Raw genomic sequence first — 26,305 nt, forward strand, 5'->3', positions numbered from 1 at the left:
TTTATTATTACTTAGCATTATTTTCTTATATAAAGCATCATTTAGACACTCTTGACGCGAACAATAAATAAATAAATTACCAAGCGTTTTTAACTTAGTTGTAACTTATTACCGTAAACACCGTTCGGAGAGCATAAATTAAAAAAGATTAAATGGAACGAAAAGTTAACTTTGTGATGTAATAAGGGAAAATAAGTTTTCACAGAAAAAAACACTAAACGTAATTTTCTAATTTACTCTCTTAGGCATAATTTAACTTTTAAAATTTTTTTTCTACAGTTGTTTCAAGTAACCGTTTAATGGCGCCACATATGCAGGAAGCGGCTATTTTCCTTTGCGCAGGCGCGTTGAAGGATTCTATTTCTGATCTTTCCGCTCCTTTCAAGTGAAGAATTATTAAGAGAGCAGCAGATGAGAGAGTTGAGTGAAAACGAAGTTTTGTGAGAATCGTCTGTGTTTTTAAGTTTTTCTCGTTTGGTGTTTATTTTATTTGTGTTCATTAATAAAAGGATATCGAAAAATGGGGCTTACTGGATGTTACGCTTGTATGAAATACCTCGTTGTGATTTTCAATCTGATATTTTGGGTAAGTTATAATTATATATTCTGATTGAACGAAATGCGATTCGCGCCAAAAAGTTTCATCTGATGAGGAAGAGCGTTGGGTTACAGATGCGCGCCACGTGCCTGGAATGGCATTCGTTAAAGTGAATGGGCTTGTTTATGTTGCTCTTTCATAACATTTTATGTTATGAGTTTCTTAGCGGAAACTTAGCAGAAGTTAAGTTCTATTTCAAATGTACATGCCGAGATGTTTTCCATGCCCATGCCCTCTAGTTATCATGTTTGCGGCAGTGATGTTTTTATTGATTAAAATTTCTGAAATATGTTGTTTCACATAAAATATTCCTTCGTTTATGCATGTTAATATTAAAATATTTTAAATTACACTAAGGGAATTCAACTTACAATTAGGAGACAAAATGCGACTCTTAAATGGTAACTGTGCGGCCTTTTGCATTCCAATAAAAAATTAATTAAAAAAACTACTCAATAAGCAAATAGAAGAACTTTTATAATTGTTTTTCCAACTAATCATATAATGAATTAAATTAATATTTAAATATACAGAATGAGAAGTTCTAATATACTTATCAAAACATTTAATTCCTTCGACAATTTTTTTTGATAAATTAATTTAACAAAAACATGATCGAAACAAATGTAGTAAGATCTTGTAAGTATAATTTATATATAGTGGAGAAATACATATTTCCACGATGCTAAAAACCTATACGAAGCTAAAAACTAAAAGACAGAGTGTGTAAAACCTCAAATGTTTGTTTAATTCCACAGGCACATGGGAAAGCGAATCGGTTGCACGGAAATTCCAACTTTTTAATACAACTTTCTTCAAAAACGTCGCAAATAAAAACGATATAACATCAAAAAATTTTAATAAAAAGCTGAAAGTCTAAAAAATTAAAATGTTTTTAATGTTATTTAACTCTCCGATTAAAATGATTGTTATAGGAAGAAATTTACTATTAGGAAAATTCGTTTCTGAGCGACTCTACAGATTTCGTTAGTTAAACATTTGTGAAGCCAATTATGGGCTACGGTAATCATCACTATTTCCAACAATACGACTATAGAATGTTGAAAAATATTTTTTCCAAGAATTTGGATTTAGTGAATCATCGCTTATAGTGGATTTATTTCCTGGGTCCACAGATGCTTCGCTATAACGAGGTCCGATTATAAATTATGTGCATGCAATGACATTGTTGCAATGACAAAATTGATATTGTTCTTATTTCTTTAAGATATAATAGTCACATTTTAATGAATTGATATACTAATTTAATTCATCGCTGTCTAAAAAAAGAAAAAAAAACTTTCCATTATACTTTTTTTTTTTGAAAAAGAATGGGCACTTTTATGATTGATTGATACACTATTACCATTTATAAGCTAGGCCATTTTTGGAACTCTTGCAAAACTTTTAAAAATAGTGTTTTTTTTTCTTCTATAGTTATGACGTTCAGAGCTTTTCATGTAGTTTAGATTTCTAGCCATCAACTTTTGTGATAAAAGGTACAAAAACAAAATATTTTATTTTTGTCATTTCAAAATCAAAATAAGCCGCCTCAAAGTGACTAAGCTCAGTTTATTTAAATAAATCTCAGCGTAAAAAATGTCATTAAAATTTCAATACATCAATTGTTTTATGCTATTTTTTTATAAGAAATATAAAAATATGTTTGTAGCTATCAGAGCCCGCTTTAAGGACTTCAAATTATTAGCCAAATTTTAAAATTCTTAACCAAAGGCAAATCCTAACAATTTTTTTATGAATGATTTTTTCCCCAAAGAAAACTTGAATTCAAAATACAGATTTACGGTACTTCGGGATTATTCCTTCGACCATTTTCTTACTATAAATTGAGCTATTTTATAAAATTCAAATAAGAATCATTTTACATTCGTGAAGAATAAAATGAGCAATAGATGAGAGAGAGAGGATGAAAAATGTAGATGTTTTATCGTCTTTGAGGAAAAGAAATAAGAGTAGGTTGGGGTTAATTTTTGATAACTTCTTCATCTAGAGCAGTGGTTTCCAAATGGCGGCCCGGGGACCGCATCCGCCCCGCGAAGCCTTTTTTTTGTGACCCGCGAACTAAAATATATTAGTTGTCATTTTTTTGCGGACAATTTTCGTAAAAAATCTAAATGGGTTTAAAATACTTTTCTTGTTAATAAAAACCTAAATTCTTCATTTCTGTGAAATTTATCATACCAACTGGGCAAAATAAATTTATTTCTCAGGTTTTGCATCCAAAAAATTTTTATTCAAATACAAAAATAATCGTGTATGTTGCTTTTTTCTATTTCATTCTTTTGTATTTTGTAAAAATAATTTAGCATGTGTGTATCCGAAATTTTCTCGGAGAAATTCTACGATTTAACTTTTTGAAACCACTCATTTTGGACGAAAATATTTACACACACATTTGTAAACTTTAAATTTAAAATGTAAATATCTATTCTCTGGTGGTTGCTGCAGACAAACCTCAATTTTGCCATTGAACGTTTTGTGCGCTACCATGTAAGTTTTAATACCAACCTTTTTAAAGTTTTATATCTTAACAATTAGATATCTGTTGCACATTAATTGTTTAATACATGGGTGCACATTAAAGTTATTGTAGCCCGAATTTTTTAATATGCAACTAAATATTTTTAACAGGTAAATATCTGACAGTAATATTTAATGTTCCTTCAAACATAAAAGAGTCCTACATAAAATTTTGACAAAGTTGCTGCCCGCCATTTGATTTGTGTTTTTAATTGTGGCCCCTGACCTCATGTAAGTTGGATGCCCCTGTTTTAGAGCAATAAAATAAGGATAAGTGGGAAGCAACATAATGTCGTCACGTTATTGTATAGGTTATTGTCATGAGAAAAAATATTTTTTGCTATGATAATATGCTTCTTGCTACCATTTAATACGTTTTATTGACCAGGGGTCTGTTTAGAAGAAATTTGGGCCCGTTAACGGACCATTCACTAAATATCTTTTCATAAAAACGACCCTTCACAAAATAATTTATCTTTTAATCGGACCCTTCACAAAATAATTTATCTTTTAATCGGACCCTTCACAAATTTGTTTATCTTCATTATTGTTTTGTTAATAGAATAAACCCTTCCCAGGAAGGGGGGGGGGAGAGAGAGAGAGAAAGACGATTCTAGACAAACTAAGTTCCTAAGTTTAAATTCCAAATGTAGTATTTTCTAAGAAAATATTTCTACTTTTACAAATATCGTGTGCGCATTCTTATCAATATTAAATCATAATTTTTTTGTGAATGAACAAATGATATTTATTCATAAAATTAATTAATGGAATATTCTGTAAATAAAAATTAATTTCTGGCAATTTTTTAAATAAAATATTATATATTTAAGAATTGTTTAAGTTTACTTAATGCGTATTACACATTAAAAGTAATACATTACTGAGTTGTGTTATTTGAAATATGTCAATTGCAATAATTAAAAATGTGAGCGATTTTGTTTCCATTATTCGTCTGAAATGAATATTCTGTGTTGAGCAGTATAGGTTAAAAACCAAATATTTGTATGTTGCAACTCTAATTTAGTAGCAGCAATTGCTGAGCAAAATCTTGTATCTATTTACAATTTAAAAACTTGAAAAGGTTTTTAGCAATTTTTGCAATAACAGAACCCTATTATCATAAAATCAGGACCCTGGTTAAAAGAAAGAGACTTAACGTTTATTTTATATTCACAAATTATGAATAGTTTTTTTCCGCAATTTTACAAAAACAGGACCTTTAACAAAATGTCTGGACAGACCCCTGTTGACATAAACTATAGGAAAGAATTTCATCACACGACATCGCATGATCCGGCAATGTACTTGGTAGTTTGTATTTTATGGTAGTTCGTATCATGCTTACATAATCTCTCTTGTAGCTTAATGCTTACATGATCTGGAGTTAATATTATTCTAATTGGCTATGCGACGGATCCACGACTGTCACCTAATAAAAAATACAGGATTTGTTCAAAAAATTTTGACCTTTTTTTTTTAAAGATGGAAGAAAATATGCATTTTTTTTTTCCTTTCAAAAATCATTCGCCAAAACAATTTTTTTCCCTCCGAATTTACGATTTTTATCGCATTTGATGAGGTGGTGAATGCTTAACGCGGGCCATAAGTAATTAAATATGTATTTTAAAGCATTCTAAATTTTTTTTTTAGTGAAAAAAAAGGAAGAAAATCTTACAAAAGAATTAATACTATTCTATTGCAAACTCACTCCTACCTTCCAAGCGTGACATCATTTGTGGAAGGTCCCTTTAAAATTAACTAGAGTTAAACATAAAATGTTCTTCAGTAACTTAGTGGAATTTGAATTGATTATATGTTTTGTGAAATATAATTTTTAATATTAAGTGTGAAATTTTTAATGTTTCGTTACCCTTTGTAATAAAATAATGTTTATTTGTAATTACGGAGTATTTAAAAAATTAAAATGTTGCGTCAACATTTTAATTAAAATCTGAATTGTACGGAAAATTACAATTATTGATTTATTGAAAACTGCTAATACATATGTGTAGTTAATTTTTGAGAAAACCTATTACTAAAGTCATTTTGTTATATAATTTTTTATCATTTATTATAATAGCGAGTATAATATTCACTAATTATGGCCACAAACTCAAAAAGCCACCATGTTCTTTCTCACTCTAAAACTTCTTGTAAATGTTCCGTTTTAACGATAAATGATATTGTAAAGTATCTACGTTATAAGGATAAATTATTTTGAGAATGGTCTGCTATAAAGGTCCGATAATGACCACTGTAATGGGAGTCAAACAATTCAAACACTACAAATAAAAAGGGAAGATATGGAAAATATGCGAAAAATCTCGAAATGTTTTATTGAAGAAAGGTAGCTAGCCTTCACGAAACTTTTAATTAATTTGAAAAATGGAGTGAATGACATCTTTTATTTATTAATTTTAAAATTATATCTCCTGGACAGACATGGTTTGTACGTTTTTCGCAAGACTCAACATTACAAAATTATAAGTAGATTTTTTCTATATTTCAGAAAAACGGATCCTTTGCAAAAAGTTAAGATAAAGCACTGGTTTCGTTAATTTTCCCAAAATAAGGATTCTGTTTCATGCTGAAAAAATTTTGAGTAGATTTTCTCCATTTCACAGAAACGGATCTATTACAAAATCATGGAATAACCACAGCTGCATTGTATATTTGGGTCTAGTGAATTGTTGGTATTGGCGTTATACCAAGTTGCGAACATCAATCTATTCGACATGAATGTTAGTCAGTTACTTTTTATTGCTTTTTTTTCTTCCAAATCTTACTCTTCCATTAAATTTTGAAGATTTGCAAATGTAAACAAAAAATGGATTTCTATTCCAGATTAATTTTTATCTTACTACTTTATTTTTTTTGTTCCACAAACAATGCATACAAAACAAATCCGATGATTAATGGATGACAAAACAAACAAATCCGACAATTAAATAACTAAAATCGTACGTGAAAGTAGACTGTTAAAATATTCTGGATCAAAAAACGGTAAAAAGTACCGGATCGGTACTTTTTACTGGAACATGACATGTTACGGATCAAAAAATATCGTGGTTTTTGTAGTAATAATTACCATAAAATCATGGAATCACTCTAAATAAATATTACCGTAAAAATTATGGTGTAATATTTTACGGATAAAATAGATTTTACGGTAAATCAATTTTACGGATGAAGCATTTAAAGTGCCGGTACTTAATACCATAATTTGATCCGGAAATTTTGGTGACAGTTGTTTATTTCGACAAGAAGATCTTAATTACTAAGGGGCTTCGATAAGCTCGGGAAACTTTTATTTAAACGTATATGTTTCTGCGAATATGCCAATTAACACAAATATCGTGTTTTGAATAAAATTTTCGCTCTTGATTTCAGTTCAAATAACTATTTATCAATTACTTCTAGGTATTCCTAATAAGTGACATATACAATGAAAGTTGATTTAATTTCTAATTGCTTAAAAATATTCACGGAGAAGTTTAGGTGTCCCCACAATCCGAGACAACAGTATTAATACATCTATACTTTTCCTGTCATCATCTTGGTTTTATATGCTAGAAGGGTGGATCGGTCTCAGTGACCGAGCTTCAATACTTGGACAAATCGATGAACCGTAAATTACAATAATGATTTGCCGAGTTGTGAACATATCTTGAAGTGAGGTGGATATATCTTTATTTAAAAGCGGTTATTGATTATATACTGGAGCAGCGTTTTCCGTTAGGTGTTTATGCTAACATGTGAACATCGGAGCAAATATTGAAGATAATTCCTAAATTAAGCTAATATTGAAGAAAACAGCTAAATTAAGTAAATATTGAAGAAAGCTGCTTAATTACTGGGAAGAAAATTATAATGAAGTATATTTAATTTTGTTATCATTAAGTTGATGAACGATATTGGTTTTTGCTTTAAATTATATCGAGATATCTTATTTATATTTTCTTTAAAATGTATATAGTAAATTAGGCTTTCAAATTATAGTTTGATGTATTCCAGGGGTCTGTTTAGAAGAAATTTGGGTCCGTTAACGGACCCTTCACAAAATATCTTTTCATAAAAATGGACCCTTCACAAAATATTTTGACTTAAAAACGGACCCTTCACAAAATGATTTTTCTTTTAATCGGACCCTTCACAAATTTGTTTATCTTCATTATTATTTTGTTAATCAAATAAACCCTTCCCAGGGGCGAAAACAAGAAAGACAGATGTAAACGAATTAAGTTTTGTCTTCAGCAGACGCTTCTTCCTTTGTTCGTTCGAAATGAATTTTCTGCGTTCAGCAGTATAGGCCAAATACCAAATATTTGTATGTTGCCTCTCTAATTTTAAAGAAGCAATGGCTGCTTATTTTTGAAAATTTATTTATTTTTTATTATAATTTTACAGTGCTGAGCAGAATCTTGTATCTATTTACAATTTAAAAACTCCTTGAAAAATGTTTTTGAAATAACCGGATCCTATTTGCACAAATTCATAAAAGCAGGACCCTTGCTAAAAGAATGTGACTTAACGCTTATTTTATATTCACAAATAAAGAGTAATTTTTTCACAATTTTACAAAAACTGGACCTTTCACAAAATGTCTGGACAGCCCCTGTATTCATAACCTGTAAAATTTTGTACTCATAGCCTATAAACTATTACTGAAGAATCAATTAATAAACATGGCTTACAAGTACATCACATTTAGTCTAAATTTTATAATTTTGAGTTATTTGGTTTTTCTGTTTTAAAATGCTATGAACTTTTTGACTTTTAACCAACTCTAAGGGTCATATTTTTGTAAAAGTCATATTTTTGTAAGTGTCAATTTTTTGTTTTTAAAAATCCATAACAAATGTTCGTCAAATATCTCAAACTATAATCATTAATTTATTGTGTATTGCTTTTAAGGTACGCAATTAAATATTACGTATAAAATGTCCTGCTATGTTTAATTTTGTAAAAAAGAAGTATTCTAAAATATGGATAATAACACTTTTTTATTGATAAAATGATGTACTAATTTTAAATTTTTGTTTACTATTAATTACATATGTGTTTTTAAATGTATGTTTATTAATACTTTTTAAATTTATTAGCGTATAAAACGGATTGTTCACAATATTTTTCATTTAAAAAAAAAAAAAACCTGCTCCTAAAAATGGGCTTTTTGAAAAACGGAGTAGATGCCATTCTTTAATTCATAACTTTTACTTTTAATTTTTTAATTTCCGTATTTACGAAAAGCTTAAACAAGAACTAGATGACGTTCTTTAATTTATAATTTTAAAATTACAACCCCTTAAAATTGTTTTTTCCCCGGAAAAAAAAAGATCGTGGCAAAAAGAACGATTCTCATCTTAAATTCAGAAAATAATCAGATAATCATATTTTCAACGAATTTACGAAAACTGGATTTTTTACGAAAAGCTTAAACAAATCTTTTGGTTTTTGTGATTTTTCAAAATCACAAAAAACTGGTTCCTATTTTCACAAGTTTTTAAAATTATGAGTAGATATTTCACAAAAAATAGACCTCTCACCGAGTCTGAAATAACCCCAGCATTTAGTAAATATGAGTGTGATTCATAAATTAACTAGCATTTTTTTAAATTAGTTATCTTTTTTAAGTAAAATTTACAGGCAGTTTTAACACATTTCAAAACAGAAATTATGATTGTGACATTAACTCACTGAACTTTCTTCGAATTCTTTTTTTATTTATTATTATATTCTTACTGTTTTAATTTTATTTGAGCTATATTAGATACTTTAATTAAAACTAATAACATTAATTTGATTTTTAATATAATTAAAAGTGACTTATCTGCATCATTACGATACTTGTGGCAAGCATTTGTTTTTTTTTAATTGTGCATTAAGAAAAATAATGCTATGTTTTCTCATCCCTTAATTAAAGTTTAAATTGGTCGATGCTGTGTAGTTATCACTTGCTTTCTTTTTTGAGTTCCATTTTAGCTTGCACTTTCGAACTATAAATTGAACGAATTACCATCATGTTATCATTCTGTGTTTTGCCGTTGCGAATTTGTTTTAAATTTTATTGTTAAACTGGCTGTTAAGCGTTATTACTGTTTATAGTTGGTTGCTACTTCTTTTTTTGGATAAGTAAATAAATTTTGAAATATTCGAGTGCTGGGAAATTATTGGTCACTAAACTGCTTTATTTTAATTCATTAGAATTTGTTTCAAATTTATTGTTAAACTGGCTGTTAAGCGTTATTACTGTTTATAGTTGGTTGCTACTTCTTTTTTTGGATAAGTAAATAAATTTTGAAATATTCGAGTGCTGGGAAATTATTGGTCACTAAACTGCTTTATTTTAATTCATTAGAACTTTGAATTGTTTATAAATAAGCAAAATTTAATTTGTTTATTTTCTTGTTTTGAAAAGTATAAATTTTTTTTTTGCCTTCATTGGAAAAAACATAAATAAACGAGTGATCGAGGAGTCAATGACACATTTGTTTATGCCATTTGTTAATTGCCTTTTTGCTTCCAAATATCCTGAATCATACAAAAGTTTCGTTTTCATCCTTAGTCTAAATTTTTAAAAAAAAGTCTATCAAATAATTTATCAAATCTACAATCAAACAGCGTTGAATATAAGTAAAAATACTAATAATATTTAAAACATGAGAACAAAGTTCTCAATTTATTTTTTCACTAAATTCAAAGAAATTGTATTTTCTTTAAAAAAAATCACAATGAGATTAAAAGTAATATGAGATTAAGACGAAAAAGATGAAACTAAAACAATAATAAAAACAATTTTCATTATTTGACTTTAAATATTGAAATTTATATCGTATTTGATTATAAAAGTATTTTTAATAGTAACAGAGTCAATAGTTACGCAATTACAATTTTTTTAGTAATAATTCCTTTTAGTACTAATTACGAAATCTAATTTTGTTTATTTTGTTGTTTGAATAGACACTTCTAAGACACTATAAACACTTATAAGAAATACAATGTAAAATTTTGGGGAAAATGTAACGTTTTAAATGTTTTTTTCCTGAAGAAAAACTTTGTTAATTTAATCATTTTTATTCATTTTTACAACTTCATTTACTTTTTCTACTCTTAAGTTTTAAATTTACTCAATCAAGTTAGCATTAAGTTGCTCTATTTTTAAGCTATATAAAACTGAAATATTTAACTTTATTTATTTTATTTACTTATTAGTGCAAAAAGCTTAGTTCATTTTTCATTCTCGTGTTTCATCCTTATACTACTTGACCCTTACTGAACTTGCAATTGAAACGTCGTACCAATGAAGCTGGTTCGCATCACTCAATCGAAAGATATCTTTCAGTTTGTAAATATTCCAATGATTGCTTTCATTTCGGTAACCGAAATGGCGCGATAACTTTTTATTTTTTAAATTTTTGTTATCATCAGTAAGCTACTTAAGAAATGTATGAATAATTTATTTATCTATTTACATTTATTATTTATGAGTATGTATATCTAAGTTGTTAATTCATTTAATTATGATAATCAATCAATTTTATTTGTTAAATTTTTTTTATCATCAGTAAGCTACTTAGAGATTATGGATAATTTATTTATTTATTCATATTTATTATTTAAGAGTATGTATATCTAAGTTGTTAATTTATTTAAATATGATAATCAATCGTATGATAGATTTCTATATGAAGACTAAGCAGAACCTTTCTTTTAGCAATATTCTTAAGTGTAAGAATGTATTTTTCTTTAATAGTTACAAAAACAGTTCGTAATATTTTTATATTTTCAGTAGATCTTCCGTGTATTGAAATAATCTTAGTGCTAATGCTATAGAGGAAACTAAATAGAAATTCCACTGGACCAATAGCCTATTCCAATGGACCAATAGCTTAATGGACCAAAAGCCTTTTTTTACGTTATCGAAATATTTCTTGTAATCTTTTCTAAAATAATGAGCTAAGTTATCCTGTATCTTTAGAATACTGATGTTTAACTTGCATTTTCAAAATCCTGATATTAAACCCAAGTCTTTAAAATAGAGCAAAAAATATTGTTCTTTCCCTATTGTTTAAATAAGAATGTGGCTCGTAAGAGAGTCCGTCATAGTAATATCCGTCGTCGAGGGTTCGTCATAGTAATATAAATATAAAAGAGCATATAACTATACAATTTTTTCAATAGTTTTTTCTAAAATAATTACGATTCTGTGAAATTTTGTTACACTGCAGAATTTTTTAAAAGAAGTGCAAGATCATTTTAAGAGAAATTTAGATCCGCTGTTGGTTTTTGTGATTTTTTCACACAATTACTAATACTGTACCTGATTTTCACAATATTATGAGTAAATTTTTCATAATATGAGAGAAACAGAGCCTTCCACTAAAAATCTCAGAATACCCTTGGTAATATAAATAATAAAAAAAAATATTATCATTACACGTCTAAATTGTACTACTAAACAATTGTTACTTGCTTCTACACTTTTATTAACTTTAATGAATTAATATTAATTTTAAATCGCCTTGAGACAATGTGTGACAAACAGCATCCCTTTATTTCATATATGATTGTGATCGCCATATCGCGATTTTTTAGGGCTCTTTTAAAATTTTTGACGCCGAGCAAAATATGACTAGTGAGTGCTAGTCTTTTTTCTTCTTTTTTTTCTTAAATTTTGATGATCAATGAAATAATTTTGAATCGATAGTCTGTGTTTGTCGTTTGTCATAATTAGTGGCTCCTTGCCCAAATTTTTATAAAACATTTTTATAAAGTGCTAATCATCATATGTATGTGCAAAATTTTATTGAAGCGTTAAAAAGAATGATTTAATCAGCTTAACACTAGAGAGACTGAACACTGCTATATACCTAGAAAGTTTGAAGGGGCCAGAATTACAGATATGTTGAAATACTCTTGTTTTTCCCTCCTAATGAAATTAGGGTACTTCATATCTACCAAAGAGTATCTAATAACCAAACATACCAACTAAATCCTACTTATGGGGTACCTGCTAAAATACTTTTGGGGCCACCCTGTCCCCCCCTCTTCATTCAAGGCTTAAGTTTCCTTATACGTTTTTACTAGGCTAATACATGAATGATTAAATAAGCACTTAAACTGGATCAAGCAATAAAAAGTCAGAAATACTCAATACTTTCAGTAAGTTATATTTTGAATTACAGAACAACAAAAAACGAGGGCCCAAACGGCCCCACCTGTCTTTTTTATTTAGCCTTATAACTAAAGTTTAAGTTATTTTTTAGATTAATATATTTGTAGGTTACAGAATGAAAGTTATGCATTTTTGTACAGCATATGTAGTCTATAATTCTAATAACTATCATTATATTCTTTTTTAGGACCTCTTAAGATCTCTCATTCTATTTGTGTGTTATGTGTTAAAAAAAGATGAAAATTTAAAAGCATTTAAAATGTATTGAATAGCGTTCATCATGTCTCTTCTTTTCAACCTTAGAATGTATTCTAGGAATGTATTTTCATTACTATCTACCATTGTTTCCCCATGTTAAAATGTATTGTCAATTATATTGAATCGTGGGAAGAGTAACATTATGTTTGCCTGTGTTAAAAAAAGAATAGTTTTTCAGAGTTAAAGCATTTAAAATTTACTGAAAAAAGTTTGTTATTCTTTTATTCAAAATTTGATTACATTCTAAGAATACATTTGATTGCTCTCTACTATCGTTTTCCCTTGTCAAAATGTATGACCATATGCAGGGGTAATATATGCACAAAATATCTTTTCATAAAAACGGACCCTTCACAAAATGATTTTTCTTTTAATCGGACCCTTCACAAATTTATTTATCTTCATCATTGTTTTGTTAATTGAATAAACCCTTCCCAGGAAGGGGAGGGAGGGAAAGAAAGACGGATGTAAACGAATAAGTTTTGTCTTCGGCAGACTATTCTTCCATTATATTCATTCGAAATGAATATCCTGTGTTCAGCAGTATAGGCTAAATACCAAATATTTGTATGTTGCATCTCTAATTTAGTAGCAACAATTGCTGTTTATTTTTTAAAATTAATTTTTTTAATTATAATTTTACAGTGTTGAGCATAATCTGTATCTCTTTACAATTTAAAATCTCCTTGAAAAAGTTTTTTCCAATAACAGGACCCTATTTGCACAAATTCACAAAAGCAGGACCCTGGTTGATAGAATTTGACTTAACGTTTATTTTACATTCACAAATTACGAGTAATTTTTTCACAATTTTACAAAAACGGACCTTTTACAAAATGTCTGGACAGACCTCTGGTTATAATCACTTCTATCCAAAATTTGAATACATTCTAAGAATACATTTGATTACTCTCTATCGTTTTTCCTTGTCAAAATGTATAACCATATGTTAAATCGGGCGGAGATTACATTATTAAAATCTGTTTGTATATGTTGACGAAAAAGAATAATCTTTTAGAACTGAAGCATTTAAAATTTATTGAAAAGCATTTGTTATATCAGTTTTATTTAACCTTTGAATACATTTGCTTACTATCTTTTTCCCTTGTTAAAATTTTCTTCCAATTACGTTAAATCGGGTGAAGAGTTCATTCTGTTAGTGTATTTAAAAAAAAAAGAAAAAGAACGATCTTTCAGAACTACAGCATTTAAGATGTATTGAATAGCTTCCGTTATGTCACTCCTATTCAACCTTTGAATACATTCTAAGAAAGAAATGAAGCCGATAAACTAAGAAACAGATGTTTTTCCCTTTCAGAAGAAAGTTTTCTAAACAAATAAAACTCTATAAAAACGGAAAGAAGTTGTACTTTACTTCCTTCAGTCAGTATTTCTTCTCTTGATCTTAAAGGGAAAAGTTTATTTGACAAATTGTTCCGTTTCCATTTGAAAACTTTCGTATTACTTTTATGCTCATGAAGCAAAAACTGTTCCATTTTAACTCTCTTTAAACATCTTAACTTTTTCTTTTTTGAATAAGTTGTTTAGACATGCATCAAAGAATGGGATTTTTCAGCGAAATTTCAAACCTTTTATATTATCATATTAACTTTGAAATGGTATTAAAACGAGCAAAGGGAAGACTGTATTTTATGTATTATGTTTACTGAAATCTTAAGGTTTCATTTAAAGTTAAAGGGGAGGGGGGAAAAAGAAATAGATGGAAGGAAGATTGAAAGAAAAAGTGGGATTGGAATAATTTTAAGGAAAGTAAAATTTGTTAAAATCATTTTGATGTCTGTATAAGAAATTATTTTCGCTATCTCCCGGGTCAAAATTGTTTATATTATCGACTTTTGTCTTGGTATACTTCAAATGAGCGTAAACTGACTTATTAATTGTTGCAATAGGAAAAAATCATCTAAAATTATAAATTATAAAAAACATTTCATTTATTTATTTTAAATGAACAAATGAAATAACAATTGAATTATTTTAAATAAATGAAGAAATGCATGTGGAAGTTGCTTAACAATTATTGAAAAGTATTCGGCAGATTTTATAATTTGAGATTCTTGATCATTTGTCTCGTATGGCGTTTTCAAAATCAGAGTCATCCGGACTGTATGCTAACAAAACAATCCGGAGTCTTTTATGGAAGATTGTTCCTGTCCAAAATCGAGGACTTGTAATCTGAATTAGCTCAAAGCCTAAACAATGTTTTTTATTTATCTTTTGCTTAGCTTTCTTCCGGAAAAGCTAAAAGAATTGGCTGACAAAATCATGACGGTGTTCGAAAAACGCAAGCACTCCTGTGGCGCAGTTGATTAAGGCAACACTCACACTACTGGTGAAGAGCTGGACGTCGCGAGTTCGATCCTAGGAGCAGACAGAACAACGAGCGTATACGTAGCAAGTTGCTTGTATACGTTAAATCTGTAGTGGCTAAACGTCTTCTCATTGATTGTGGTGTGGAAGTTCCGAGAGAGGGGTACCAGCTTAGGCGCTGTCTTCCTCATCTGACCAGTGTCATAATTAAGTGCATTCCTACCATAGCCGTTAAAAGATATATGCCTGGAAAAGGAGGCAAGGGGTTTAGTCATGGGTGATGTGTTAAAAATTGAAAACAATTTTTTTTATGGAATGCGAGAGCCTATTTTCTGATCAAGACATTTTATTCTTTAAATTGTTTATGCTAAATGTTTTTTTGTTTTTTTCGATATTCAATTAACGAACAGATTTTTATGTATTTATTTGAACAAAGATTATGAACACTTTGTCATGAGCAAAAACGTTTTAGTTAACTAACTCGTGTCCGACTCAGATTGAGCCCGTTTCCTATCTAATGCATGACAAAAATGTATGTAAAAATATAATAATTTGTTTATTTTTTTATTTTATATTATTTAATTTAATTATTTATTTATTATTATTATTTAAAATTTTACAATGATATTTACCTTATAAAGAAAATATCGCCATTCTTGGAGAAACATAACAAAAATAAATTAAACTTGCTGTGGAAATTAAAAATAAAACATCATAAATCCCAAGCGTCCCAACACTACTTACTTTATATCTAGTTCCATAAGTAAAAAAAAAAAAAAAAAAAAAAAAAAAAAAAAAAAAAAAAATGATTCTATCAAATTTTTATTTCTTTCAATTTTAGGAAAGTTTTTCTAAATTTTTTCTCAATTATTTTATAAAATCATTATCTCAAAGTACCGCGAATCTCTTTTCTGGTGATATTACAGATAAAGTTTCGTTATTTATTGAATTCAAAATGTCATTTGTTTTCTGAAAATTGAAAACTCTTAAAATAGTTCTAAAATGGCGCTTAAAAGTCAGCCTCTTTATCATAGACTTCTCGACATTTAAGCTAATTTTCTAAGCGCCAAAATGCTCAATTGCTGCAGAATCATGCTTCTCAGCAAATTCTTCACGTTTAATTAATTATTCACAAGGTAAAACAGCAGGATGGTAAAGTGCGCCAAAAGGACATTAAGTAGAGAGAATCTGCTAATGGCTGTTTGCTCTCTCCTTCCACTTGCATTCCATTTATTTCCTACAAAAGAAATATCTAAACGTTTTCTCTTATGGAGTCAAGAGGGAGGTGAGGAGTTGGGAGTTCGCAGGTTTTTGAAAGTCACTTTAATAAGTTGGTACTTTTTTGTGGGTTTTAAAGCGTTTGTATTGAAGAAAAAAACTTTTTATTTTATTTTTTCTTTTACTTCTTTTAGCACTTTTTTTGGTTTTGCTTTTATTCGAAGGAATTTAATAATCTTGGTTTAAAGAATATCACGCTAAATAGATTTTAATGAGGAAAAAGAAAAGTACTTTTTATCAAATTGAAGAAGATATAAGCTTGAATAAAAATAACGACTTTTCTTGAAATATTTTTTTCCCATTTGTATACTATTTCGAGTATTTGTATGCTAATTTTTTAATGACTATTTTACATTCCTCATTTAATGTAAGATTTAATGAAATTGTGGAGAAAAATATTTAATAATGAAAAAAAAAAGTTTAATTCAAGTTACTAGAACTAAGACTCTAAACCTAATAAAAAAATGTTTCTTCCTCCCTTTATAATCACATCATTCTGTTTTCCCACTTATATTTGCATATAGAGTTTCATTGAGTTTAGAATTTATTTATAAGAAATTCTTTTGTATTTACTAATTACCGTAGAACGACTCAAATCGACTTGATTTCGTGATCATAGTCATTACGTTTGGTTGGTTTCAGTTAATGTATATTTAATTACTCTTATACTTTTGAATCTTGCTAATAAATAGTAAGCACTACTCATTTATTAAAAATGTCTGGGCAGACCCCTGAAGTATCAATAAAATTTTATAACGGCAAATTATTTAGATATTTTAGTTCCATTTAATTATTTTCATGTTACTATTGGCAAAAATGTATTTGTTCATGTTTCTGAATTTCTGTTAGTTTTCCTATTAACCAGGGGGCGGGCAAACCATTAGTGAATGCACCAAAAGTGGCGCATTGTGTGATTACAGTTGGCGTTTCAATCGGTTCTGATACCGAAGGAGACCACGGTTCCTTTTCACTTTTTATGAAATTTATTTTATTTCTTGTTCGAGTAGATCATTCCTTAACTATAACTGTAACCGATCAAAAGCACTTAATTGATCATTACTTAACCATAACTTAACTTAGATGATCAAGCATGCTGGAAAAAAATGCAGTAATTAAAATATTCGTCAATTATATTAGTGCTCGACTTACATGATGCATATCTGAACTCGTCTGTTAAAAAATGAGCGCACGGCATGTAAAGTGTTGGCGTTATTTGTTAGCATTGCAGTTGCTTTTGCTAGCATTGAAAGTGTTTAATACAATTTCTGTGCATTTTATTTTTATTGTATGTTACACTTTAAAGCAGAAAAACCACATCTCAGGCGTGAGGTTACTATGTCGCCAAAACTATATAAACTGTACTTATTATTTTCCATTTATTCCGTATTGTTGTTGTCGTGGCCCATTAAGGCAAGAGGGGCGATTGTTCTTGTTTTCCAGTGGCGCCATCTATGACCGAGAATTCTACTTCTGTCACTCCCATATATCACACCCAGTTAAAGGGCGGACCCATACGTTCATCAAGATCGTAATTTTGACCCGAACCAGAGAACGCTCAAACTCAAATTCAATATTTCCAGAGGTATAATTTCTTATGGGTACGTGGAGGGCTTTGTGACCTGACAGATTTAACGTGTACCAGTCACCATTACACGGGGAGTCTTCGGCAGGCTGAATTAGAACTAACGTTCTCACGAATGTTGAGAAGCGCCCCTGCCAACCAGGCTATCCTGGCCTGTTATTCCGTAATAAGTTTTATTCTGAAAAAGGAATTTTAACTTCAGGATATTTTTTATAATTGTCTACTCTTGCTCTAGCAATCTTTTAATCCCATAAATAAAATGTTGTTGCTTTGTAACTAATCATTCGGCTGATAGATCAGATTAAATACGTGTTATTTTTTTTTCTATATATATTTCTTTTATTTGTGTTATTAAGGAAGTGGTAAAGTTAAAAGTTTGAAATTTTTGAAGATGTTGACTTCGCAGAACTAGCAAGAATTATTTTTCGAATGTTAAGTAATTAATGGTTAAAGTAGTATTGTTTCAAATAGCAAAATAAGAAAGGAAGAATCTTTAATAATCATTATAAATCAGATGCTTGACCTTTTATTTCAAGTTGAATTTGGTGTTGAGTAATATTTTATGATTAGTAAATATTAAAAAATATGCCAATATTATTATTTAAAGGAAATTTAATTATGATTATGTAAACTACACAACATGTAAATTCAAATTATGTGTAATAATTTTTTTCACTCTTCCAGAAAGATGAATAGTTTGAAATAAGTGTACAATAAGTAAAAAAAATAAATAAATAAATATAATTTGTGATTTGAAGATAAACTTAGTGATTTAGTTGATGTGTTTTGAAGGTTTCTATATTTTGTCATTTGTCACAAGGAAAACAATCAAATTTTTATGAAAAAATATAAGTAGATGATTAAAGTAAACGTTTGCAATCTTAAAAGACGTTTAAGTGTTACGGTGACGTTTCGGATTCCCTAAAAATGGATACACTGCAAAAAATTTCAGATCAAATTATGGTATAAAGTACCGGCACTTAAAGTGCATCATCCGTAAAATCCATTTTTACCGTAAAATATACCGTAATTTTTACATTAATATTTATTTAATTTGAGTGGTTCGGTGATTTTTCTGTAATTATTATTTTAAAAATTACGGTATGTCAGCTTTTTTTATCCCATAACATTTTCCTGTAAAAATAGATTTTATGATAAAAAGTACCGGCCCCCTGACTGCCAGTATTTTTACCATAATTTGATCCAAAATTTTTTACACTGTAGTAGACAAATGTTAAGATTTCAAGGATTCTTAGACTCTAACTGCGACTAGAACGTTTTTAGGTTGTACTCAGTAAAAAAGAAAGAAAAAACTGAAATTAAAAAATAAAACATTTTGCTGACTTACATTTTTTAAGACAGTTTAAGTTACTTCGAAAAAAAAAATCGATTATGGCTTGTTTACTGCAGAATATTTTTTGAAAAAAAAAAATCTTTAACTTTTTGCCTGTTTAAAGACTTGAATATTCGTGGCAGTGATTTGTTTACTTCCAGTTACCATTTGGTATCTTCGTATCGATTTGTTGCCAGAAGCAGGAATATGTTGATTAAGTGCTTCGATAATCTTATCGCTTTCGACACAGAAAACTATTAACCTATGATGCCTCATCAGTCAATTTTTCATTAGAGGTCTTTTTGATAGGTAAACGCTATGGTTTAGCTACATCATGCATGTCCAATGTATGGTCACCATGGAAACGAAATAAACTTTATTGTCACATGCAATAAACTATTCATGCATGTCACTCACTCTGAAATCAATATTGAAAATTTGTATATAAGTGACACAGTTTGCATATTGGGTTTGTGAATTTGTTTGAATAATTTCTAGCATTAAATGTTCAATAATTGGTAAATATTTTTTTTTGGAATTTACAGAAAGGAATATTGACCATAATGATGAAGCGGCAGCTCTACTTTAATAGTATCTTTATTAACGTAGTTATTACTGAAATTGTTTTTCTGAATACCCAGATTGCAAGCGAAATAACAAACAATTTTTTCTGCTTATTATTTTAGAATTTTGAAATAATTTATTTCAATGTTATGTGTGTTTACAACATACATTTGTTTTTGAGTTTCAAGATGAATTAATGCACAACTTTTTAAAATTCAAGCAAAATCACAACAGATGTTAATTAGCATATTTTTTTTCACATTTTTTTGCTTATTCACAGGGGTCTGTTAACGGACCCTTCACAAAATATCTTTTCATAAAAACGAACCCTTCAAAAAATATTTTAACTTAAAAACGGACCATTCACAAAATGATTTTTCATTTAATTGGACCCTTCACAAATTTGTTTATCTTCATTATTGTTTTGTTAATTGAATAAACCCTTCCCTGGGCAGAAACAAGAAAAATGGATGGAAACGAATTAAGTTTGGTCTTCGGCAGACGATTCTTCCAATATTCGTCCGAAATGAATATTCTGCGTTCAGTAGTAAATCCTAAATACCAAATATTTGTAAGCTGCATCTCTAATTTAGAAGCAACAATTGCTGTTTATTTTTGAAAATTTAATTTTTTCTTCATTATAATTTTACGATGCTGAGCATAATCTTGTATCTATTTACAATTTAAAAACTCCTTGAAAAAGTTTTTTGCAATAGCCGGACCCTATTTGCACAGATTCATAAAATCAGGACCCTGGTTGAAAGAATGTGAATAATTTTTTCACAATTTCACAAAAACAGGATCTTTTACGAAATGTCTGGACAGACCCCTGATTCAGTTAGTGAAAATTATTATTGAAATTGTAGTAATGATTGATATTTTTTTTAAAATTCTACCCAGATTGCAAACGAAATCACGAACAATGTTTCTTATTTATTATTATTATTATTTTAGAATTTTGAATTAATTTATTTCAATATTATATGTGTTTACCTTGGCCAAGGTGTTTACAATATACATTTGTTTTTGAGTTTCAAGATGAATTAATGCAAACATTTTTAAATTTATGCAAAATCAAAACCCGATGTTAATTAGAGTACTTTTTTTTCGCATTTTTTTTTCTGCACAATTTCGGCTGCGTTTTCAAGTACTTAAATCTTTATTTTTTTTAAAAAACGAGATGATACATTGAAGTTTTACGTTAACATGTTCTGTCATTTATAAATCGGATTATGATATTAATTCGAAGAATAAACTTAAGACTTTTTTTAGATGGGGAGGGAGATATTTTTAATCTGTTGTTTATTTATTTTGGTGGTTTTCCCAGTTACATTCTATGTTAAAAACGTTCAGCCCTATGTTTTTACTTTAATCAATGCAGGGTTCTTTTTTGTAAAAATTTTTATGTTCTGTGTTTCCAATATCATTGATATGAATACGATTCTTTGATTCTTACGTCTTTGTAAATAATAGTCGATGGATGGAGATCTTAAAGATAGGAATATTTTTTATTTTGTGGTTTTTATTTTCTATCGATTTATAATTCTGTACCTTGGCTGTATTTAATCTTTACAGTTCACGACGATTTTCATTTTAATATTCTATTTTGTTGAAGTACAATTCAATATTTTCATTTTAATATGGTCTTGAGGTGAAGTTTTAATTACGATTATTTTATAAATCAATACAACTATTCTAGTCGGACATTTAAATTTTGCGTTTCAAATTTTATAGTTACGTATACGATACTTGTGTCTATGTCTATAAAGATCGATGATTTTAGGTAAGATTTCAGAAATAGGCATTTTTAACTTTGTGTTATTTGGTTTTCTATCAATTATAATGTTGTATATCCATAGCAACTTCGATTGATTGTATTTTAATTTTCTTCAGTGAGAATTTTACTGAGAACCATCCGAAGCCCAAAAAGTTCACGTGATTGAGGATGTGTGAGAAATCTATTGAACTTAAAAATCACACTTTAGTTATTTCATAAACATTTTTTCAGGATGAAGAGAAAATAGCATCACATTGTGGTGACGAAACAGTGGCTATATTTTTTTTCTTCTTTTTCTGACGCCTAAGCCCAAGTGCGTTGTAATCCAAAGTGACGCTGTTACTTAGATAAATGTAAGCAAATGCATTTCTCACACGATTATTTCTTGTTGGTGTCATAGGTTAACGATAAAATAGAATTATCTCTGATTACGTCACTTTATAAAGGATTTAATCTAAATGCAAACCAGTTCATGTGTTCAGATGTCCCTTTTTTGCTAGACTCTATTGATTTATTAATGCATTGTGAAATTATGCTTGATTTGTTTAATTTCTTAATAGCAAGTCTATCAAAATATGCGAGAAGACTTGATTTTATAATTAGTTAGTCCCAACAATTGGAATGTTTTTTTATAAGTTGCTCTTAAATTTTAGTTTAAGTTAAAAAAATTTTAATAAAAAGTTATGTGATTTATATCATAATTTCTATCTCGTATTTTTTAGTGCTTCCAACGATGATTATTAATTAGCTAACTTCGAATATTAAATTAAAATTCTTTAATTTAACTTCATTTAATTTAAAAGCTATATTAAATGAATAACTAAATATAAAATAACTAGCACTCGCTTCGAATTAATTTTCAAGAAAAATGTCGTCGAATTATAAAGTTAAATATTTTGCACAACGTTTTTTCCCCTATTTTTATTTTTTATTTAGTTTTTGATGTGATGGTTATTATGTTAGAAGTTTTATTTCTCCTGACATGGTTTAGATTTAAAGTATTTTTTCTATTTATCAAAAATAAACATATTTTATTGCTTTTTTACTGAATCGAACGCATGTTATTATGTAAAAGCATACTTATGTTGTGTTCTTNCGTTTTTCCCCATATTTTTATTTATATTTATTTTTTGAAGTGCCGATTATTATGTTAGAAGTTTTATTTCTCCTGACATGGTTTAGATTTAAAGTATTTTTTTCTATTTATCAAAAATAAACATATTTTATTGCTTTTTTACTAAATCGAACGCTGGTTATTATGTAAAAGCATACTTATGTTGTGTTCTTTGTGTTAGTTAAGGCATACAATTTGAATGAGACTTTCATCGACCCATTTTTAAATAAAAAAATATCTAAAATCTTTTTATTATAGAAGAAGGTTTTAGACGTACTGAAAAGTTAAATGCAAAGAACATTTTTCGAAAATATATTTTTATTGAGTTCTACATCATATTTTGAAATCAAAGAATCAAGATGAAAGGCTTTTAAATATTCTTTCATCTATTTTATTCAAAAGCTTCTTTTCGGAATTACGAAATGTGTTACAATATTTGCCGAGACATTTGTATGAGGACGTTATGTTAGCATTCACGGGGCTATTATAGTTCAATCACGTCAAAAGACCCAGTTTGGCTTAAAATAACCATCTGGTAATGGTGCGTAAAACATTAAAATAAATCGAAAAATCGATTTTTACCGAAGAAAAAAAAAAGAATGCAAAAGCTAGTCATCAAATCCCACGATACTTAAAAGTTTTATTTAAAAAAGAAGACAGAATATTTTTTTTTCTCCAACAGACATCATCGATTATTAGAATATATAGGAAAATGTTAAATTTTACCCGTACTTTATGTTAGCAGTCCTTCCCAGACTGATTTTTTATGCTGAAAAAAACTTGTTTTGGAAAAAAAATGTAGCATTCTAAATGTTTCTTGAAAAACTGATAATGTTTATTTAACGTTTTGGGGTATATTTTTTATAACCTAGTTGGGATAATTAAGTGGGACGTAAATTACGCTCATTTCCGTCGTTTCGTTCAAGAAAAAGTTAGCAGACTATAAAGTCGTCTGCAATTTAATTAGTTGAACGTTTCTACTGATACTTATCTGATGTAAATTGAATTCGAGTTCAGAATATTTTTGCGAGTTCAGAATATTTTTGCAACTCGGTGAACTTTTTCAACCCCTCCATCACTAAGATATTTTTTTAATACATTGGTGAATCTGTCCTACTTGTTAATTATTTATTATAAATTATTTCGAATTCATTGTTAATGTATTTTAAAAAAGAATAAAATATTAGTGAATTTGTCAATAATTAACTTTAAATTAGGTGGCCTGAGAATTCGAATTCTTAGTTTGATTAATATAATTTTAAGATACTATTTAGTCAGACTTATCGGCTATTATTAATAATAAATTAATTCGAATTCTTTGTTAGTATATTTTTTGAAATGTATAGGTGAATCTGCCCTTCCACATTAATAATTATAAATTTTAAGTTAGGACGAATTTATTTCCGGTATATTTTTAAAGTATATGGATAATTTAACTAATTAACCTTTTTTTAAATAAGGGTTACGTATAAGTTAAAAAAAATAATAAAAGAAAGAACAGGCTGTAGATTGATGTTTACTTTTTCTTTCCGCTTCAACTGGCAGTTTTAATTTTAATCAGTAAACAAAATAATTATCTTACCCCTCCCCCCCCCAAAAAAAAGAAATTCTATTAGAAGAAAATTGCTTGAAAAATTTCTACGATGGGAAAATGATAAAAGCAATTTTTTATTTATAAAAAAAAAAAGACGAGATCTTGCCCGAAAATGCGTTTCATTTTAATGTAATTTAAAAGTAGAAAAAATAATTTGCAATTCATTGTTTAATCTCAAAAAGTTATTAAGGAACGAAATTGACTGAATAGCATATACATGTTTTCCCCCTTCTCTTTCCTGTTTTTGAAATATCCTACTTCACCGAAGAGTTAGTTAACTGTTAGCTGCAGAGTAAAAATTATCTAAAATGTTTTATTCACAATTACATTTTTACATTATAATGTTTATTTTTCTTTACTTTCATGAAGTAAAGAAATATCTAGTATTTAATTAAAAAAAAAAAAAAAACACGATAATCAGTGATTACAAATGGTCAGTGACTTTAGCTCAGATGATTCCATGACACACGCCATCAATACACAATTGTCTAAGTGTTTTTTATTCTATTATTATTATTTTTTTTTTTGTGGATACACGAAGTACAAAACAGGTACGCGCACAGGTTAAAAAGTATTGATAACATCTCCGATAAACTACAAATTAAATAAATGGAAAGAAGATTAATCTGTATTTTAGAATTTTTCAGGCGTTTTTCATTTTAAAATTAATTTATAAGTTTAGTTTTACGTCAGCGAAAATAGTGTGTTTATTATATTTTCCGCCTCGCTTTTTGTATGTATATTTATTTATAATTTCATTCAAATTCAGTCGTTATGTTATCAAATATTTGGGGATAATAGTTATAATAATAGCGATTCCGCTACTGCGTCAAATACGCCGAAATTCTTAAGAGGCAGGCGAAATCAAAGCAAAGTCTACGGTACGCTTAATTCTCTATCGTGAAAAATTAAATAAATAAATTAAATAAAAATATTGAAATGTTCGTATGTGTTGGCAAACTTAAACTTTAAAAAATTACTCTTTCTTCTGCATAAAAAATTGCTCTTTCTTCTATAACAGTAGGAGAAAATGAAAATAATTTTGAGTTGAATTGATATAGAAATTTTGGCTTTAATTTTTTGATGAATTATATTATTACTGAATTCGTTTTTCCTACCTATAAAGTATTTATTTATTTATTTGTTTTGCATACCTTTAAGGTACAGATTTGTATCTTTTAAATAGAAACAAGCTTTTAGTAAAAAAAAAAAAAAAAAAAAAAAAAAAAAAAAAAAAAAAAAAAAAAAAAAAAAAAAAAAAAAAAAAAAAAAAAAAAAAAAAAAAAAAAAAAANATTCCGGATAACTGATTTTTCCGGTTTTCTGAATCGCTACAAAAACCCGTTTTTTATTGTTAAACCCAACTAAAAAAAATTAAAAATAATCTTAAAAAGAAGAAATAACGATGAAGTAATACACTAATGATTATTTCCAAAATGATGGTAAGGTAAACATCTTTCAAAAAAGAAAGAAAAATCGTAAAATCTTATGAGGAAAAAAAAATTATTTTTTTAAAAATGGCGAGAAAATATATTGAATTTCGTTCCGGTTTTTTGGTTTTCCGGTTTTCTGATTTCCGGATAACGGGTTCTATACTGTAATAGCGATTCCGCTACTGCGTCAAATACACCGAAATTCTTAAGGGGCAGGCGAAATCAAAGTTAAGTACGCTTAATTCTCTATCGTGAAAATTTACTAAATAAATAAAAAATATTGAAAAGTTGTTAACGAATATGTTGGCAAATTTAAACTTTAAAAAATTTCTCTTTCTTCTGTAACAGTAGGAGAAAATTAAAATAATTTTGAGATGAATTGATATAGAAATATTGGCATTAATTCTTTGATGAATTATATTATTACTGAATTAGTTCTCCCTACCTATAAAATATTTATTCATTTATTTGTTTTGCATATCTTTAAAGTACAGATTTGTATCTTTTAAGTAGAGACAAGCTTTTAGTAAAAAAAAAAAAAAAAACTTTCGGGAGTTAGTAAAATCCGATTCGGATATCATAAAATTTTTTTTTGAATATTTTCCGGATTGCAAACGAAAATAACGAACTTTTTTTCTGTTTATTATTGTATTATTATTTTAGAGAATTTTGAATTACTTTATTTTAATATTATATGTATATACAATATACATTTGTTTTTCAGTTCA

The 26,305-nt window shown here is 28.1% G+C and overlaps 1 protein-coding gene across 1 annotated transcript in view; it reads left to right on the forward strand.

Annotated features, from left to right (window-relative positions):
* Positions 1-379: 379 nt before the first annotated feature.
* Positions 380-26,305, forward strand: part of LOC107450121 (CD9 antigen) — a 77,926-nt gene continuing 52,000 nt past the window's right edge. Inside the window, exon 1 of the mRNA XM_021147449.3 lies at positions 380-586. Within this exon, the coding sequence (XP_021003108.1) occupies positions 521-586 (66 nt within the window). The 5' untranslated portion in view covers positions 380-520. The remainder of the gene's footprint in view (positions 587-26,305) is intronic.

The sequence above is a fragment of the Parasteatoda tepidariorum genome, chromosome 3 (assembly GCF_043381705.1).
Source record: "Parasteatoda tepidariorum isolate YZ-2023 chromosome 3, CAS_Ptep_4.0, whole genome shotgun sequence".
Taxonomy (NCBI): Eukaryota; Metazoa; Arthropoda; class Arachnida; order Araneae; family Theridiidae; genus Parasteatoda; species Parasteatoda tepidariorum.